Source organism: Parambassis ranga, chromosome 17 (assembly GCF_900634625.1).
Source record: "Parambassis ranga chromosome 17, fParRan2.1, whole genome shotgun sequence".
In the NCBI taxonomy this organism is placed as follows: Eukaryota; Metazoa; Chordata; class Actinopteri; family Ambassidae; genus Parambassis; species Parambassis ranga.
The window spans coordinates 22,208,863-22,226,278 of record NC_041037.1 but is presented as its reverse complement, the minus strand read 5'-3'; the positions used below and the strand labels follow the sequence as shown (position 1 = coordinate 22,226,278).

At 44.2% G+C, this 17,416-nt stretch overlaps 1 protein-coding gene and 1 pseudogene across 1 annotated transcript; both read left to right on the top strand.

The window, feature by feature from the left end:
• The first annotated feature begins 8,753 nt into the window (after positions 1-8,753).
• LOC114450289 (inverted formin-2-like) lies at positions 8,754-11,816 on the top strand (annotated as a pseudogene).
• A 545-nt stretch (positions 11,817-12,361) lies between these two features.
• Positions 12,362-15,747, top strand: LOC114450288 (inverted formin-2-like). Its single transcript, XM_028428307.1, has 13 exons — positions 12,362-12,489; positions 12,589-13,056; positions 13,227-13,372; positions 13,476-13,537; positions 13,630-13,732; positions 13,836-13,921; positions 14,006-14,106; positions 14,210-14,280; positions 14,351-14,458; positions 14,714-14,836; positions 14,910-15,074; positions 15,293-15,395; positions 15,485-15,747. Exons 2-13 carry the CDS (start codon positions 12,615-12,617, stop codon positions 15,709-15,711), a joined length of 1,737 nt encoding a protein of 578 aa, XP_028284108.1. The 5' UTR covers positions 12,362-12,489; positions 12,589-12,614; the 3' UTR covers positions 15,712-15,747.
• The last annotated feature ends 1,669 nt before the right edge of the window (positions 15,748-17,416 follow it).

Here is a 17,416-nt window from a genome sequence, read left to right as displayed (position 1 = left end):
TTGTAGTCTTTATCAGACTTTAAGCATTGTATCTGTCATATTGATCGTCCTTCAGCTGTATACTACTTTTCCACATTCACATCACGCAGCCTGAGCTTCTTATAAGTTTATGGTATTATTCCAGCCTCAGACCTTTCATATGGTGTATTCACAGGCTGGTTTTTAATTAGTTTGATTGCCGTTGCTAGGCGATTCCTCTGATTCTCCAGCAATTCAGAGCAATCCTTCACATCAGCATTCAAAGCAACAATTCAGCTGCAGCAATCAAACTTGCATTTTCTTCAGGAAAAGCCCTTTTCTAGTTCCAGCCTGTAACCCTTCTCCTCATGTCCATCGCAGATATGGCGAACAACAGATCATCAGCCAAATAAAACCATCTACTGTAACTTTGAGTAGACAACAGCTTCCTCCCAGCGTTTTCTTTAAGTTGAGTCTAACATCAATGTAACGTCACAGAGAGCTCCACCGTCTCTACAGTCCTTGGGTTTACACTCTCTGGTCTCGCTATCACACAGAATGGAGTTCGCCCCAATATGCACACACACACACACACGCGGCATGTGCGTAAATGCGCACGACTCTGTCTCCCTCTCTCTCTTTGAATAAACGCGATGAAGTTGCACTTATCGCTCACTACTGTTGGTACTCACCACGAATCTGACTGTATGAAGAAACCTGTTGCTGAGATGTTAGCCTCCTCTGCAGCTGTGTCTCCTTCTTCCTCTCTAAATCCTTCTGTTCTGTGTTTAGTCCAGTAATCAGCTTGAGATTATTCTCCGTTAGGACGCCTATTGCTTTGCACTTCAGGCAGGTTTGTTTCCACAGAGCTCCCCAAAATATCCTGCTGTGTCTGAAACTGTTCACAAACACCTTTATTGCGCAGAGTCGAACAACAACTAAAGCTCTGAGCTGCGCTCTCACTCCTACAACGGTCTGAGTAGGACCTGCCTTTGATCAGGTTGCCATGGATTTTCAAAGGTCAAAGGTTGATCTTTGAATATCCATGGCAACCGGTATGTTTACCTGTATCCGCTCTCTCTGTCCCCTCCTAATGCATTTCCAATGTAAAAACACCCTCTAAAAATCAGCCATTCAACTTTCACCGTGTTCATCTCACAGAGCACGTTCCTGCTCAACAGTTTTTTTCAAAAAATTAGTTTTCCAAATATTAAGCAGTTTCTGCATCATTTCTAACATGGGAGTCTCTAGGAGCCCTTCAACGAGGCTCATGTGCCAAATGTATCTGCTCCTACAGACTCCAGTTCAGTCTTAAAACGCTCATCACATGCTGCTCTATCAAACTTGTATTCAGAAGTTTCTAATTCCGGATCGTCTCCACGCGCCAGGCTCTCAAAGTTGGAGTGGTGTTTGAGGTCTCCTCTGCTGTTACCATGGTGACAGGCTGACACACAGAGGCACGCACAGCTCTGAACCGCTCTGATTCTCCATCAGTTCAGATCAATCCTTCACATCAGCAGTAAAGCAGCGCTTCAGCTGCAGCACTTTTTCTACTTATGACCCCGGTTTATACCGCAGCGTGGAATCTCTGCTCGTACATGTCTGTGGCTGTTTCTCCGCCGGTAGCGATGTGAAATCAGCGAGTTTTATTCTGGTGACTGACTTCCTGTCTGCTCGATGTAGTCGGTGCAAACAGACGCAGATGTACATGTACGAGCAGAGATTCCGTTTGAAAAGTAGAGAAGCAGCTTTAATATGACAGAACATGCGCACAGCGCCGCGCCGCGCTCTCCGTGCGGAATGAATCCGGGCCAAGAGCTTCACCTTTCTAAGTTCTTACCTGTGTTTCAGCAAATGAAGTTCAGAGCGCAGATTCTCCAGCAACTCAGAGAATCCTTCACATCAGCCTTCAGATTCTTTCTGCGTCTTCTTCTGAATAAAATCCTGAAAGTCCTGGAACTTGTCCTGAATCCGGACACTGTCTCTCTGTAGTCAGGGGCGCCCGATAAACATTCAGGGGGGCACTTCATGACATGAGGGTGACTTTCAAAGGCATCACAATTCGTGCTGTCATATTTTCAAAAGGCCACGCCCCCTTTCAAAACAATACATAAACCTCATGTAATCTTATGATATATTGTTCATGTTCAGGTTCTCAATCAATCAATCAAGATGGCGCCGGGTACGGACGCCCTGGTGTTTTGGTGCGCTCTGTTTTGTTTGTTTTTGTGCACAAACTGTGTGTCTGCATGCTCTTACACCAGAGAAGAGCTCATGAAGATTTACCATACCTGTGGACTTATCACCAGTTTTTTTAGCATCTGCTGCCGATTTACTACACGTTTTAGTTAAAAAGGTGAGACGCCGGCGCAGAGGGAAGAGAGCTGGTGCGCCTCCGGAGACGTGGGACGCGCACACCGTTACCTGGGATTTTTCTCTCTAACGTCCGCTCACTTAGCAACAAAATGGACGAGCTGACACTGTTGATGAGAAGGAACAGGGACTTTTCTTCATCTTGTGTGTTGTGCTTCACGGAGACCTGGCTTTGTGAACAGATACCGGACTGCGCGCTGCAGCTGGAGGGATTCCAACTCCTCCGAGCGGATCGCCACAGGGAACTCTCCGGTAAAACCAAAGGTGGAGGTGTCTGTTTCTATATCAACAGTGGTTGGTGTACTGATGTGACTGTGATCTCCCAGCACTGCTCTCCTGCTCTGGAATACTTATTCATTCACTGTAAGCCGTTTTACTGTCCACGTGAGTTTGCTTCATTCATTCTGGCCGCTGTTTACATCTCGCCCGGTGCGGACGTGCACGAGGCTCAGCGTGCACTCGCGGATCAGATCCTGTGTTTGGAGCAAACATATAATTATTGTCCTTGGTGACTTTAATAAAGGAAACCTGAGCAAAGAACTCCCGAAGTACAAACAGCTGATCAAATGCCCGACCAGAGAGGAGAACACACTGGATCACTGTTACACCACAATAAGCGAGGCATATCGCGCAGTGGCCCGTGCAGCTCTTGGACTATCTGACCACGTGATGGTCCATCTGATTCCTGCGTACAGACAGAGGCTGAAGCTCTCCAAACCTGTGGTGAGGACATCTAAAAAGTGGACCAGCCAGGCTGTGGAGGAGCTTCGCTCCTGTTTTGAGACAACGGACTGGGAGGTGTTCAGGGCTGCCACTGATAGTCTTGATGAGTATACAGACACTGTGACGTCATATATACAGTACTGTGAGGACAGTATTGTGCCAACACGCACCAGGGTGAGTTATAACAATGACAAACCCTGGTTCACAGCTAAACTCAACCTGGCTCTTCACTACATCCTGCAGCATCTGGACTCCCCGGGAACCTATGCTAGGATCCTGTTTGTGGACTTCAGCTCTGCTTTCAACACAATCTGCCCAGCTCTCCTCCAAGACAAGCTGTCCCTGCTGCATGTTCCAGACTCCATCTGCCGGTGGATCACTGACCTCCTGACAGACAGGAGACAGCATGTGAGGCTGGGGGCGAATGTCTGGGAAACAAGGACCATCAGCACCGGTACCCCCCCAAGGCTGTGTACTTTCCCCTCTGCTCTTCTCCCTGTACACCAACTGCTGCACCTCCAGTCTGTCAAGCTGATTAAGTTTGCTGACGACACCACCCTCATTGGACTCATCTCAGACGGGGATGAGTCTGCCTACAGGATGGAGGTGGACCGTCTGGTGTCCTGGTGTGCTGACAACAACCTGGAGCTGAATGCCCAGAAGACAGTGGAGATGACAGTAGACTTTCGGAAAGTGCCAGCTCCATCACCCCCCCTCACCCTGACAGACACCCCCATCTCCACAGTGGACTCTTTCCGCTTCCTGGGTACCACCATCACCCAGGACCTCAAGTGGGAGCTCACCATCAGCTCCCTCATCAAAAAGGCCCAGCAGAGGATGTACTTCCTGCGGCAGCTGAGGAAACTCAAGGTGCCAGCCAGGATGATGGTTCAGTTCTACACGGCCATCATTGAGTCCATCCTCACCTCCTCCATCACAGTGTGGTACGCTGGGGCCACTGCCAGGGACAGGCACAGACTGCAGCGTGTTGTGCGCTCTGCTGAGAAGGTGATCGGCTGCAGCCTGCCATCTATCGAGGACCTGTACGTCCCCAGGACTCTGAGGCGTGCAGGTCGGATCACAGCTGACCCTTCTCACCCTGGACACGGACTCTTTGAGCCACTCCCCTCAGGCAGGAGGTTACGGTCCATTCGGACCAGAACCTCACGCCACAAGAACAGCTTCTTCCCCTCTGCTGTTGAACTGTTAAACTGTAATTAATGCACTGCTCTGCACTGTCTTCAGAAGGTCACTTTAGTATAGTCACTGCACAATGACGACTATTTGCACTGTTTACTCCATCTTGCACTACTTGCACACGAGTACCACCTCACCGATCCATGTGGTACCTGTTACATTATTACATTATTACACTGTTCCATTCGATCATATAAGGGTCTATGTTTACCATTTCATCTGCACAGTATTTTATGTTCTGTTCATTGTATGTCTGTTACACCATGTCAGTCATGTAAATTTAGCCTTACTGTAGTTTATTTACTTAATTTTATCTTAGTTTTTATCTTATTGCATGTTAATTGTTATATGTTCTTTGTATGCACCAATCACTAAGGCAAATTCCTAGTAATGTGAACCCCCTTCACTTACATGGCAATAAACACGATTCTGATTCTGATTCTGATTCTGATGTTTAAATAAATCATGGACCAGAAGTCTTCTGTCTAAACGCTTCATCTTACTCTGGTTTCCCTCTGAACACAGGTTGTGTTGGAAGAATTCTCGAAGGAACCTGTGTCAGCAGCATGGCCTGCTGGACTTTGTGGAGACAGTCTGTCCATATGTCTTACTATGGACATATATGTGATGTCACTCCGATGATCTCATCCATGATATGTTACTGTGAAGTATGATTGTGCCTGTGCCTGCTCTAAGATGTGTGTGAGTATTCTGAGAAGCTGTCTGTTAGATAACAGAGGGTAAAAGACCGCAGGCTGGTTGGAGGCTCATGTTTCCAGAACCAGAACCTGAGCCTATAATGTTTGCAGCAGGTTAGTAGCTCTGCACTTGGTCCACAGACACCTGGCCGTGGTCGTCGTGGTGATAAGGCAGGTGATGGGGGTCCATGTAAGCTCCAACCTGGTCATGGTAGGCGTAGTTCAGCTCCCCCAGGTCATCGGTGGGGGTGTGGTCTCTGCCAGCCAGCAGATCGGTCCGTTTCAGAGCGCGGCCTTCTCCAAATGCACGGTACAGATACTCCGCCATGACGAACAGCGCCACCTGCAGAGAGGCGGAAACACTCAGTGTGATGGAGCTAGAGTAACATAAGTTACCGTCCAGACTCACTGTATGAGACAGCCTCTAGTGGACACTGGAGGAACTGCAGTTTATGCTGCTTGGTCTCAGTACCTACCTCAGTACCTCATCTACTAACAGATACAGAGCTGCGCTGATCTTCCTTCTTCTTCACCCTTAATAAATATTTATGTCATATAACCACAAACAGGCCGCCATGTTGATTCAAAACCATCCAATCAGAAGCAGACAGGAAGTGCTGACACGTCAAAGTGATCTGCTGGTGACTCAGTGAAGACACACACAAACCCTCAGACTGTGACAAAGGCGTGTTTGCGCCCTCTGCAGGCAGTGCAGTGTTACTACCTGCAGTAACAGCAGGGCGACGTCCATGGCGATGATGGTCAGGGAGTTCTCCTGCAGCCAATCACTGAACGTCTGACTGCAGCCCTGAAAGCCACAAACCCAGCAGCATCATGGGTAAAACATCACAGCACACCAGCGACACGAAACACAGGAGGTTAAGAGTGTGTGTGTGTCAGAGTGTGTGTGTGTGTATGGGAGGAGAGCGCTCGTCTGGTTGGACTGAAGGACACCTGTTGACAGGAAACAGGAAGTACAGCTGTTCAGCCATATGCAGGTTGGGGGGTTGAATCTGGAATCACTGCTGTAAACACATCCTCAATATCATAACTTCACAGATTGGTCAGGATCCTCTGTTTATCAGAAAGAAGAGGTGGCAGAACGCAACTGACCAATCAGAATCCAGTATTCAGCTCCACTGACCCTGAAGTGGTCTCGGCTCATGTTAAATGACCTCATGCTTATGAATAAAGTGACTGTAAATCAGACTGAACTCTGGGATTATTTCTCTGTAACAGAGCAGCCACAGCAGCTGGCCTGAGAGTCAGTCACAGTGTGTGTGTCAGTGTGTGTGTGTGTGTCAGTGTGTGTCAGTGTGTGTGTGTCAGTGTGTGTGTGTGTGTGTGTGTGTGTGTGTGTGTGTGTGTGTGTGTGTGTGTGTGTGTCATCTGAGCCTCCTGAACACACAGTCAGCTTTTACAGGCACGAACACATCGTGTGTTTAATATCTGGGCAACTAGGCTCCACCTTTGTTTACTTTTAGATCATAGCCTGTGTTTATTAAGTGTTTAGCTTTTCTTAATTGTCTGGCAGACACCTTGTGCCAATTTTAATTGTATAAACAGACAGAAAGCTGAAAAACCAGGTGCTACTGTTGAAACATTTTAACCCCTTACCATTAGTTTTGTGTGGGTGTTTTGGGTTTTTTTTTATCTATATTTTTCCCTCTGTGGACTTAGTTCCTGGTATAGTGTCTCAACCGGGGTGACACTTGTTTAAAATCAGTAATTTTTTTAGAATTAAATCACTTTAATTTGAATACGTTATTATGAAATGTTTTTTTTTAGAAATGAAACAAAAGTTTTCATGTTTTGTATTTCCAGATGTGAATTTTTTTGTTATTTGGAATAATTAGGAATATTAGGAATGAAGAAAAAACTCTTCTTCTCAGGATGCTCCTGCTGACAGATTTATTTATGTATTTGTTTATTTATTTATTTTCTCTCCAGGATGCCTTAGTTGTTACAGCAGCAACCATTACAGGACAAGACAGTACAAATGATCTAATAGAATATGATGATATCTATGGATGAGGGCAGTATTGCACAGAGAGAAAGTGTATTTCTAGTTTTTGGTTATAATGTACAAACATGAAGACGAACAAGATTCAGATGTTCTGAGGATGTAGGTGGCCCTACCGGTGTAGCAGCAGTCCAATGACACACTGATGTTATATGTTGGGACTAAGGGCCTTCTGTAGCGTTTCTTCTTGAACTGGATGCAGCACAGCTGCTGAAGGAGCTACTGACAGTCCCCACCAAGGGTGTGAGGAGTTGGTCTGGATGCTTGATGGTTTGCCTATCAAGCTATTAGAACCATGGAACATTTATTGTGTGGACACAGTAGCGCTCCTTTGCTTAACATCCTCCTTTCACCCACTGAGTCCAAAGTACAGCCTTGAACAGAGCCCTTTTGATTAGTTTGTTCTTGTCCCGTTCAGTGATACTTATAATAAACACAGTATAAGTTAATCAGGCAGAAATCACAGATAAGAGTGGCCGCCCGGGGTTGAGGGTTGTATAACTTAAGGCTGACACTGTGTGTATACACAGAACAATAAATGGCAACATGACAATGATGTTGACCTTAACTTTAAAGTGTGTGATTCCATCTGATGTATATCACGATCCTGTTTTACAAGCTCGGCTATTCATGATGAGTTCCTCATATTTGTTCAGCAGCTTTTGTTTGAACAAAGCAGTCTCACGTGTGATCATCCTTTTCTCTGTGAGAGCTTGAAGGCTCAGCTCCATGTCCAAGTCTGTTGCTGTAACTTGAGTTCAGTGGTCTCCTAATAGAAGCATCTACACAAAAAAACATAAGGGGACCAAGAACAGTAAAACAACATTTTCTTCTTTTTTGGCAGGCTGTTACATCCTAACAAGCTAAATAGCCCAAGGTCAGGAAGGGGATGATAAGAGCTGATGTAGAGTGTCAGAGTTTCGTTGTGCAGCTTTTACCCATCATTATCATTAATGAACTTCAGCAGTGGGTCAAAATGTATTTTGCTGAAAAATAATAAGACAGTAATATATTCTTAAACCCTATGTGAAGTGGGGTAGGTGTCTGTAAATAAAGTCTGGATTCTTGAATCTGAATTTAGGTTAAAAGTCAATGAGAGCACTCCTCAGAGGGGAAAAAAACAATTACCACACACAGTTCTTTAAGGCAGCAAAAGCTCTTGAAGTCTGGGGCACTGTGCCTTCAGTTTAACCACATTATCTCGGTGTAATCCGATTGCAGCCTGCACTGCATGTTGTGCTGTCAATAGTCGCTGACTGGTTTGGAGAATTAGTTTATTTCCCTACCAGCAGCTGTATACTGTCCGCCCGAGGTCAGGTCCTGGGCTGATGGGATGGATGAGTGTGGGAGGAGGGCCGCACCAGTAGCTGCACCCAGCATCACAAACAGCTTCAAGTTACAAAAACCGAGAGACATAACCGGAAATGAAGCCTTTCTGGTTTCAAAATAAAACGATAAAAAAAACTTGCGCAAGGCAGCAGAGCAGTGTGGCGGTAAAAGAAGCGTTCAACAGTTATAACTTTAAAATATAAAGCTCTGCATGAAAACTCTCTGAGGGAAAAGTGGATAATAATTTTCAGCAACACCAAGTGCTGCAGCCGTTTGTTCTCTTTTGATCCTGACTTTTTGATAATGTACACATTTGCGTAACAGATGTTTTATTGTATTTTTTAAAAAATACATCTTCTTTGCAGTTACGCAATGCATTAAGAGGTTACACGTTGGCATACTCCTGCGTTTTATTCTGAAAGTTCAGACCGGATGTTTGAGCTTAGAAATACTGCTGCTACTTCACTATAAGTCTGTCACAAGTGAGTGAAAGCTCAGGGGCCGTAGCGATTTGAAAGCTGTATCATGCACATATCACAGGCTTCCAGGATCTGACCCGCCACACGGAGCCGCACATATCAGAGGGTCCATCCACATCTCATCTGTAGTCAGAGAGAGAAAGAAAAAGGTTGCCTGGATGGCTGGGAGGAGCACCTTCACCTGAAGACATCAGAGGACGCGATTCTTCAAGTGTTTATTTCTGGGATAACACCAGGTAAGGCATCATGTAGGTGATTTTATAATGGTGCAGCAGCCACTGAGAAGCGATCATTTCTGGCGCCTTGTTTTCCTGCCACAGAGAGGTGACTGTACTGTAGTCCCGTTATGTCTCCTGGAATGTAGAAGGGGGGAAATCGCAGCGCAAAGTAGCAGAGACGCACTGTTAATGTCGCTGTTTCAGGTGCTTATTAATAACGAGCCAGTGCGTGATGGAGACTGGCAAAGTGACAGCAGTCATGTCGATCCATCCTGGAGGTAGTAACGGGCTGTTCCTGCAAACCTTGCTGCCTTATAGTATGAAGGAGGGAAACATTTAAACGAGAATGTGAGTTAAACGAGCACCAGATGCTCTGTGTTGCAATGATCATTTTGCAGATACTGCAAAAGTTTTTCAGAGTGCGCATAGCACTTCCAAGCAACAAGCAAGTTTTCCAAGATAACTGTCATCTTAGTATCCAAAGGGTCAAACCTGGTTTGGCAACAAGTATTCTCCTCTGAATCTATTTAAACAATGAGCTTTTGAAATATGTATGTAAATCACATGTATTCCCATGCACAAGGTTTCCATATGTCTCAAAGGAAATGACTGATTGGACATGTTCCTAAGTGTTGATGCGGTACAGTGGCAGATGTTCCAGGAAAGTCCTTTCCTTCCCTCTGATAAATTCCTGAGCCATGCCCCAGCATGGCTCAGATAAATTCGGCTCAGGAATTTATCAGACTGTGGATTTTCCAGAATGAGGATCCGTTTGACAAAATTCTCAGAGTGCATCTTAAAGTCACACTATCATCATGTCAAGTGTTCATGACTGTGAATTATCTCCAGATTACAGGCGTCAACTTGCGACTTTTGTTCTCTCCTCCCACTGAAAGTGAAAACACAATGTGTCACATCATGTTTTGAAAGGATTGCTGGGCATCACTCTTATTAGCCTGAAAGGGTGGCTATCTATATCTAGGCTTGTCCTTCAAACCGTTGATTCTTTTAGAGTGTGGGAATGTGTTTATACTCAAAAGAAGCTGGGGGGTTGGACAGGTTCCCGAAGGAGTGGACTGTGCCATAAGCACGGAGAAGGCCACTTCTGGGTCAACATGTGCATTCATGTCTGTGTCACTTGCTGGTATGATGTTTCTGCACGCTCATGTGTCTTTACAAGCTTTTCATATCACATTCATATCACAGTTTTAAACTTGAAAATACACATGCTTATGTAGTAGACTCACAGCAGATCTCTCTCTGCAGCAGGAGCAATGTTTGGCAGAGCTGGTCATGGCTGGACTGCTGACATGTCTTTTACTCATCTAGAAAGTGCAGAGCTATCATTTCCCTTTCTGTTTTTCCTTCTGATAAGGGCTTGTTTTGGCATGCTTCCTCTGGATTCTGGATAGCAATGACAACATACTGGCTATCAGTGAAAACAGGCACAGTCTGAAAGAAGATCAAATTTGATGCAAAATGTCTCTTTTCATCTACACAACATTAACAAAGCTGTGAAATTAACTTGAATTCTTTCTTCTCTACAGTTCTACCAGCCAACATGTCAGGGAAATCCGATGGGAACAATAAGTGGGCTGCAGTTAGAGATCGTCTTGGCTCCTCGCAGGACTCTGACACTCAGCAGGAGGCCAACTTGGAAAGTGCTGATCCGGAGCTGTGCATCAGGCTGTTACAAGTTCCCACTGTGGTCAACTACTCTGGGCTAAAGTGTCGCCTAGAAGGCAGTGACCAGACATGGATGGTCCAGACAGTGAATATAGAGAAGAGCTTGAATTAAATCTGATTTAAAAGAAACTGGTGTTAAATGAGTATCTGTAATGATGTCTGCTATCATCATGTTCCACAGCTTTGGACACCTCCAACACCATGGTGAAGAGGCAGGTGTTTGAACTCCTTGCAGCTCTCAGCAGTTCTCTACAGACGGTCATCGCCTCTCACTTGATGCACTGGACCACTACAAGGTGAGTAGAGGAATATGTGGACAAGTCTATTTTCAAATGTAGTTATGTGTTGTGAGATTTGCTGTTAATGAATCTGCATCATCTCTTATTGATTAATCTCTAAATAGTGCCCTCTAGTGGCAGGTTTCTCACACAAGCTTTGCAGAGTTACAGTGCATCATGGAGGATTTACCCTGACTTTGATTTTCCCTTCAGGGTGTGAAGACGCAGCAGTATCGCTTTAGCGTGATCATGAATGAGCTGCAGGCCACGGATAACGTCCCTTACATGTTCACACTCCTCAGTGCCATCAACGCTATCATCTTTGGCACAGAGGACCTCAGGCAGAGAGATAAGATCAGAAAGGAGTTTATTGGTAAGTTCTTTGTTCAGCCCATTGAGATCCCATTGCGGCAACGCCCATAATTATGCGTAATTTTAAGTCCGAATACAATTGAAACGAGTGAGTTGTAAAAAAATTCACCCCCCGTACAATTGACACTAGAAGAGAACCATCATTTGAGACCAGAGTGGTTTTTTGTACCAGGCTGTAAACATGTTAATTTCTGCTATGAAATCGGCCATTTTAACATGGGAGTCTATGGGAAATTACTCGCTTTTGGAGCCAGCCCCCAGCAGTTGTGGCGTGAATTACAAGTTTTGACACTTCCGCATGGGCTTCAAGTTTGAGCCCCGAAGGTTGCCGCTTGGAAGTAACATATGCTACTGTGAGAAAATGTGTGTTGTGATTTTATGATATACTTAAAACCTAATAATTACTTTGGACTGTGTTTCATTGTCTCTCCTTTGTTTGTACAGGCCTTCAGTTACTTGACATTCTGCCAAAGTTGAGGTGAGCCATCCTTTTGAGTTTGTCAGTCCCTTAATACTACAACTCACTACGGTTCATTTAAAAGGCCATTGTGAGAGCTTTAAGAAAAAGAAGTTGTCAATTTCTGTCTGTTAATAACAGTAATTTAAGCAAAGGTCCTTTGCATTGCATTAATAAAATGTCATCTAATTATTGTGATCTGTATGTCTGCTGTGCAGGGAGCAGGAGGATGAAGACTTGATTATTCAATGTGAGGCTTTTGAAGAGGCAATGGCTGAAGATGAGGAAGAGCTGCTGCGAGTGTATGGGGCATTGATATGAGCAATCACACTGAGGTCTTCACTACACTCTTCAACAAGGTGAGAGCAGATTTCTGGAAAGCTTTTATCATCTATGGCGGAAACTAAGCGACAACCTGTTTATATCTTTTGCTTATTTATAACCTTGATTCATCTGGGTGTGTGTGCAGGTTAGCAGCTCTCCAGTCTCTCTCCAGCTGCTGTCCATCCTGCAGACGTTGTTGGTGCTGGGACCAGGACGCTCAGATATCTGGCTGGCACTGGAGGCCATCACAAACAGAGCCCTAATGTTGGCCCAGGACTGTGAGTCAGCACAGCAACAGCAATTCATTCACATTAGGTCAACACTCAGAAGAGGCTAATGGCTAGCTTTTATCATTATCCAGGAAAGATCAGCAGGTGACAATATGGCTAAAAGCTTTTGTTGTGATGGGAGAAGTTGATTGAAATGGGGTTCATCTGTGTATGTTTGTGTGTCTTTTTGGATTTGTGCTTCAGCTCAGATTGAGTCCTGCGAGAAGATCATGCAGCGGCTGATGTTTTTCAAAGGGAAAATCAGTGTGGATCACTATGAATTGGACGGAGCGGTGGTCAGAGTTCACAAGGCTGTGCAGACTGGCCTGGACCAAAAAGACACAGACAAACCAGAGACAATCATAGCATCCTCTCAGAAGCCAGTGTGTGCTCCTCCTCCTCCTCTGCCACCACCTCCACCTCCTCTTCCCCCTAATATGACTGCACCTCCACCGCCACCACCACCTCCTCCACCGTTACCTGGAGGGATTGGCGTCGGACCCCCACCGCCTCTGCCTTTACCGGGTATGGACGCTGGACCTCCACCTCCTCCAGGCATGATTGTGTCTCAGAGCAGCCAGGCGTTGGGGTGCGGTGCACCCACAAAGGCAGGTCGGTGCCCCACCCTGCGGATGAAAAAACTCAACTGGCAGAAACTACGTTCTGTTACTGGTAAGTGGAGATGTTTTGTTTTTTCCAGGCGGTCCTTTCTCCACTCTTGGCTGTTATTTAGTCTGGGCTTTGCAGATGATTTCCTCATGTTAGAGGATTTGGATTGATGGTGATGACAAATGGAACCACACGAGCTGATGACGGGTTACTTTCTTCCTCTTTTTACACAGATGGTCACTCCATGTGGGCCTCAGTTCAGAAAGAGCCACCTCCTCCCAAGCCGGACTACAGCAGTATCGAACAGCTGTTCTGTCTCCCAGTGACCGAGCACAAAGACAAGGGGGCAGCTGCTCCTGTCAACAAGGAGCCTAAAGAGGTGTGCTTGGTCAACACTCGACAGTGCTCCTCAGAGCTGCAGCACTCACAGCTGATTACTGAACAATCAATACATCTCTCTTTCCTCTCTTTTTTTCTTATAGATTACATTTATTGATCCAAAGAAAAACTTGAATTTGAACATATTTTTAAAGCAGTTCAAATGGTGAGACATCACACTTTATTTTGTTTGTTTTGTTTCTTTATAGTTTGACATTTTTTTCACTGATCAATACTTTACGTTATATTCTGGTCCAGCACAAATGAGGAATTTGTAGCCATGATCCAGAACGGTGACCGGACCAAGTTTGATGTAGAGGTGCTAAAACAGCTTCTAAAGCTCTTACCAGAGAAGCATGAGGTTTGTACTATTAACACTTCTGCATCCTTATAAAGAGAGCCTTTCCACCCTCATCAGCCCACTTGAAACTTAATTGAATGTCTGACTCACTGTCTTGATGTAGATTGAAAATTTGAAGTCCTTCCAAGGAGAAAGAGACAAGTTGGCAAATGTTGACCGCTTCTACACCTCCCTTCTTAGTGTGCCATGGTAACTGTAGTTATTGTTTATCCGCTCTTTATGTGATCCTGTCAATCCAATGCACTTACTTTGCACACTTGCTTGACTCCATAGTTATCAGTTGAGAATTGAGTGCATGATGTTGTGTGAGGAGACTGCCTTGGTGTTGGACATGCTCAAACCTAAAGTCAAGCTGGTTGAGGAGGCTTGCCAGTGTAAGTAAATATCAGACCCTCCATCTGTAGTGCACATGCATGCTGTCCTGTATTGTACATATATATATATATTCAAATTAACAATGTTTATGCATTTTTTCAGCTCTCAGAGTGAGCACACTTATGCCCCGTTTCTGCAGGCTCATCCTTGACGTGGGAAATTTTCTCAACTACGTAAGAACCCCTCTATTTGTTTCTGTCATTTAAACAGAGCTTGCATTTTTAATAGCTGGTTTACTTCCAGGGAAGTCACACAGGGAACGCTGAAGGGTTCAAGCTCAGCTCTCTGCTGAAGCTAACGGAGACCAAGGCCAACAAGAGCCGCATTACGCTGCTTCATCATATCTTGGAGGTACGCTGACTGGCTAACAGCTGCCATAGCGGTATTCCCCCTCCGTCATGAACTTGTTTAATTACCAACTGCTTGGCTTGTTTTGCAAAGGAAGCAGAGGCGAACCACCCGGAGCTGCTAGCACTGCCAGATGATGTAGAGATATGTGAAAAAGCAGCAGGGTACAGAACTCATTCACATCCCCACAAACAAATGTTTGTTTGTTGGGTTTTTTTAATTTGCAAATTTGCAAATGACAATGCACTTTGTTCTCAGAGTTCTGATCTGGAATCGGTTCAGTTGGAAACCAGTGCCTTACTAAAACGATTGAATGAGACGGGCAAGAAAGTCTCTAACTCTGTGGCAGAAGTGAAGGAGCAGTATGCAAAACTTCTACAGGTAAGATTTTCTCTACTAAATGGATTACTCTGTATTGTTGTGAATTCTCATCTTTTGTCTTCATCTGTCACAGGAAAATCTGCTGGCATGTGAAACTCTGAGTGAGAAATTCACTGAGATTCAGATGAAGCGGAGTGACCTTGCTTCTTATTTGTGTGAAGACTCTAGTCAGCTGTCACTGGAGGAACTCTTCAGCACCATCAGTACATTCCGAGGTCTTTTCATAAAGGCACTCAAGGTCAGGGTGGCTGTTTAAACATCATGGGACTACATTTTCTACTTGCATGCTTGGTTGTTGAATGTGTGTGGGTGTCGTGTTTTGTATGCAGCATGTGTATCAATGCACTGCAGAAAAACTGAAAGATCTTATTATTTCATATGCTGAAATGATACAGAGAAAAATTGCTGGATTTTGTGCTTGGGCAGTGAGTGACATCCTTTATTTCATAATAACAGGAAAACAAAACCAGGAAAGAACAAGCAGCCAAGGCTGAGAAGAGAAGGAAGCAGCTGGCAGAGGAAGAGTCCAAGAGACAAAAAGGAGAGAATGGAAAAAATAGTAAGTTATGAATAGCTTGTTCTTTCTCTGTACTGAAAAGTTCTCACAAAGCTGTAATTTTACACTATCTTTGTACTCTTCTTTTTCAGTCAAGAAAGGCTTTGAACCACAGAATGATGGCTGCATCATCGACAACCTTCTGGCGGATATCAGTAAAGGTTTCAACCTAAGAAAGACCCGGCCAAGGTGCGATTTAGGTTCAAGTGCGAAGTCTGTAGGCAAAGAAGCCACCGGAACAGCCACCACTTCCGCTCCCTCCAAACGTCAGAAAGAGGGTCACCAAGTCACAGGAGAAGTGAACGGCTTTAGATCATAGCCTGTGTTTATTAATTAACAGGAAAATGTAACTCTCACGATGGACCAAGAGGTGGTCTCCCTCCCTGGTACGCAAAATCTTGTCACTCCAAGGAAGTCTCACTGGGGGCTCGCCATCTCCTTCGTCAAGGAGAACATCTATCCGTAGATTCAGGGATCTCTGAAAAACCTAGCCTGTACAGAACAGGACTATCACTATATAGCTCCATAGAAATCTTGTTTATGGCCATATAAATCTACATATAAAATCATATAACTGTCACTGTCACACAATACAATGAAATGATAAAATGTGTTTTCCTTCCTAAACTTACATATTATATATGAATATTTTCTAACGTTAATTTTTAACAATTATGAAAGAATTTTCCCATAAGTTATGGTCAGTTCCTCTGTCTTTTAGATCATTTGCCTGACAACATCACATCAAACATCCTCAATAAATTGTATGCTCTAAGTACACACACTGTATACTCCATACATGTATATAAATTGAATAGATAGCTTATTTTAACATGAACATTAAATAAAAACCGTGCTATACATCAGAAAATAACATAACATAAGCATATAACAACATTTAGCATCTGAATAAATCTGACCTCATCTGACCTCACGGCTACAACATGTGACCTGTTATTATGCTTCTGGTGCACACAGTAAACAGTAAATCAAGCCGGTTCACTAACAGAGCCATGGGTTTTCCCACCGAGCTCCACACGGACGACAACATGGCTAACTGCATGGCTAACAGCATAGCCGCGCTTACATACGTTCATAAACTCACCAAGACACAGCAGAAAGGGGTGAAACTCCTGCTCCACAGGTTCTTCACTGCCTCTGCCCTTTCACGTGAGAGTGGTCGCTGCGTTTACACTCAGTTACTGAATAATTCTTTTACTCTTATAAAGTTTCGGCTGAAGCTGTTCCGCACACACGCTCACACAACCAATTCCCGTGCCAAACGGGCGTAATTTACTCCCCTCATCCAATCTGACAACCACAGGTCAAGGCATGACCAATGAAAACCAATAACAAATGAAATCAACTGATTGACAGCTTGTAGAATGACTGGGGTGATCTTAAAAGAATTAAAGGAACACAACATCAAATAAAAATATAACAAAGCCCAATTAACTACTGGGTTACATTAAGTATTTAGCTTTTCTTAATTGTCTGGCAGACACCTTGTGCCAATTTTAATTGTATAAACAGAAAGCTGAAAAACCAGGTGCTACTGTTGAAATATTTTACATTTACATTTACATTTTTAATTTACAAATTCAGGAGCAAGACAACCTGACAGAAAACAGTAAAAATTGTGAATTTTTGCTACATGGTTTGAATGGGAAAAAATAGTGCCAACTAGTGGACAAATATAAAAATTAAAAATTGGAAGCCTGTAGTTTAAAATGATATCTCAACATAAAGGACTGCATTATTTTATGTTAAGATAAATGGAGGGTCAAAAATGACAGTGAGTTTTTGCATAGCACAGCCGTTATAGGCTAGTTTAAGTAACCAAGGCTAAAATTCAAAAATTTGTTAAAAATTTGTTTAACCCATGTAATCTGTATTTGGAACCCGTCCTGCAGGATCCTGGTGCAGTGCCAAGAACATGCCACGGAAATGTAGTTGCACAAATTCTCTGACTAGCTCTTTTTTTTACCATAGCATGTAACAACAAGTCTTGATCGCCTAAAATA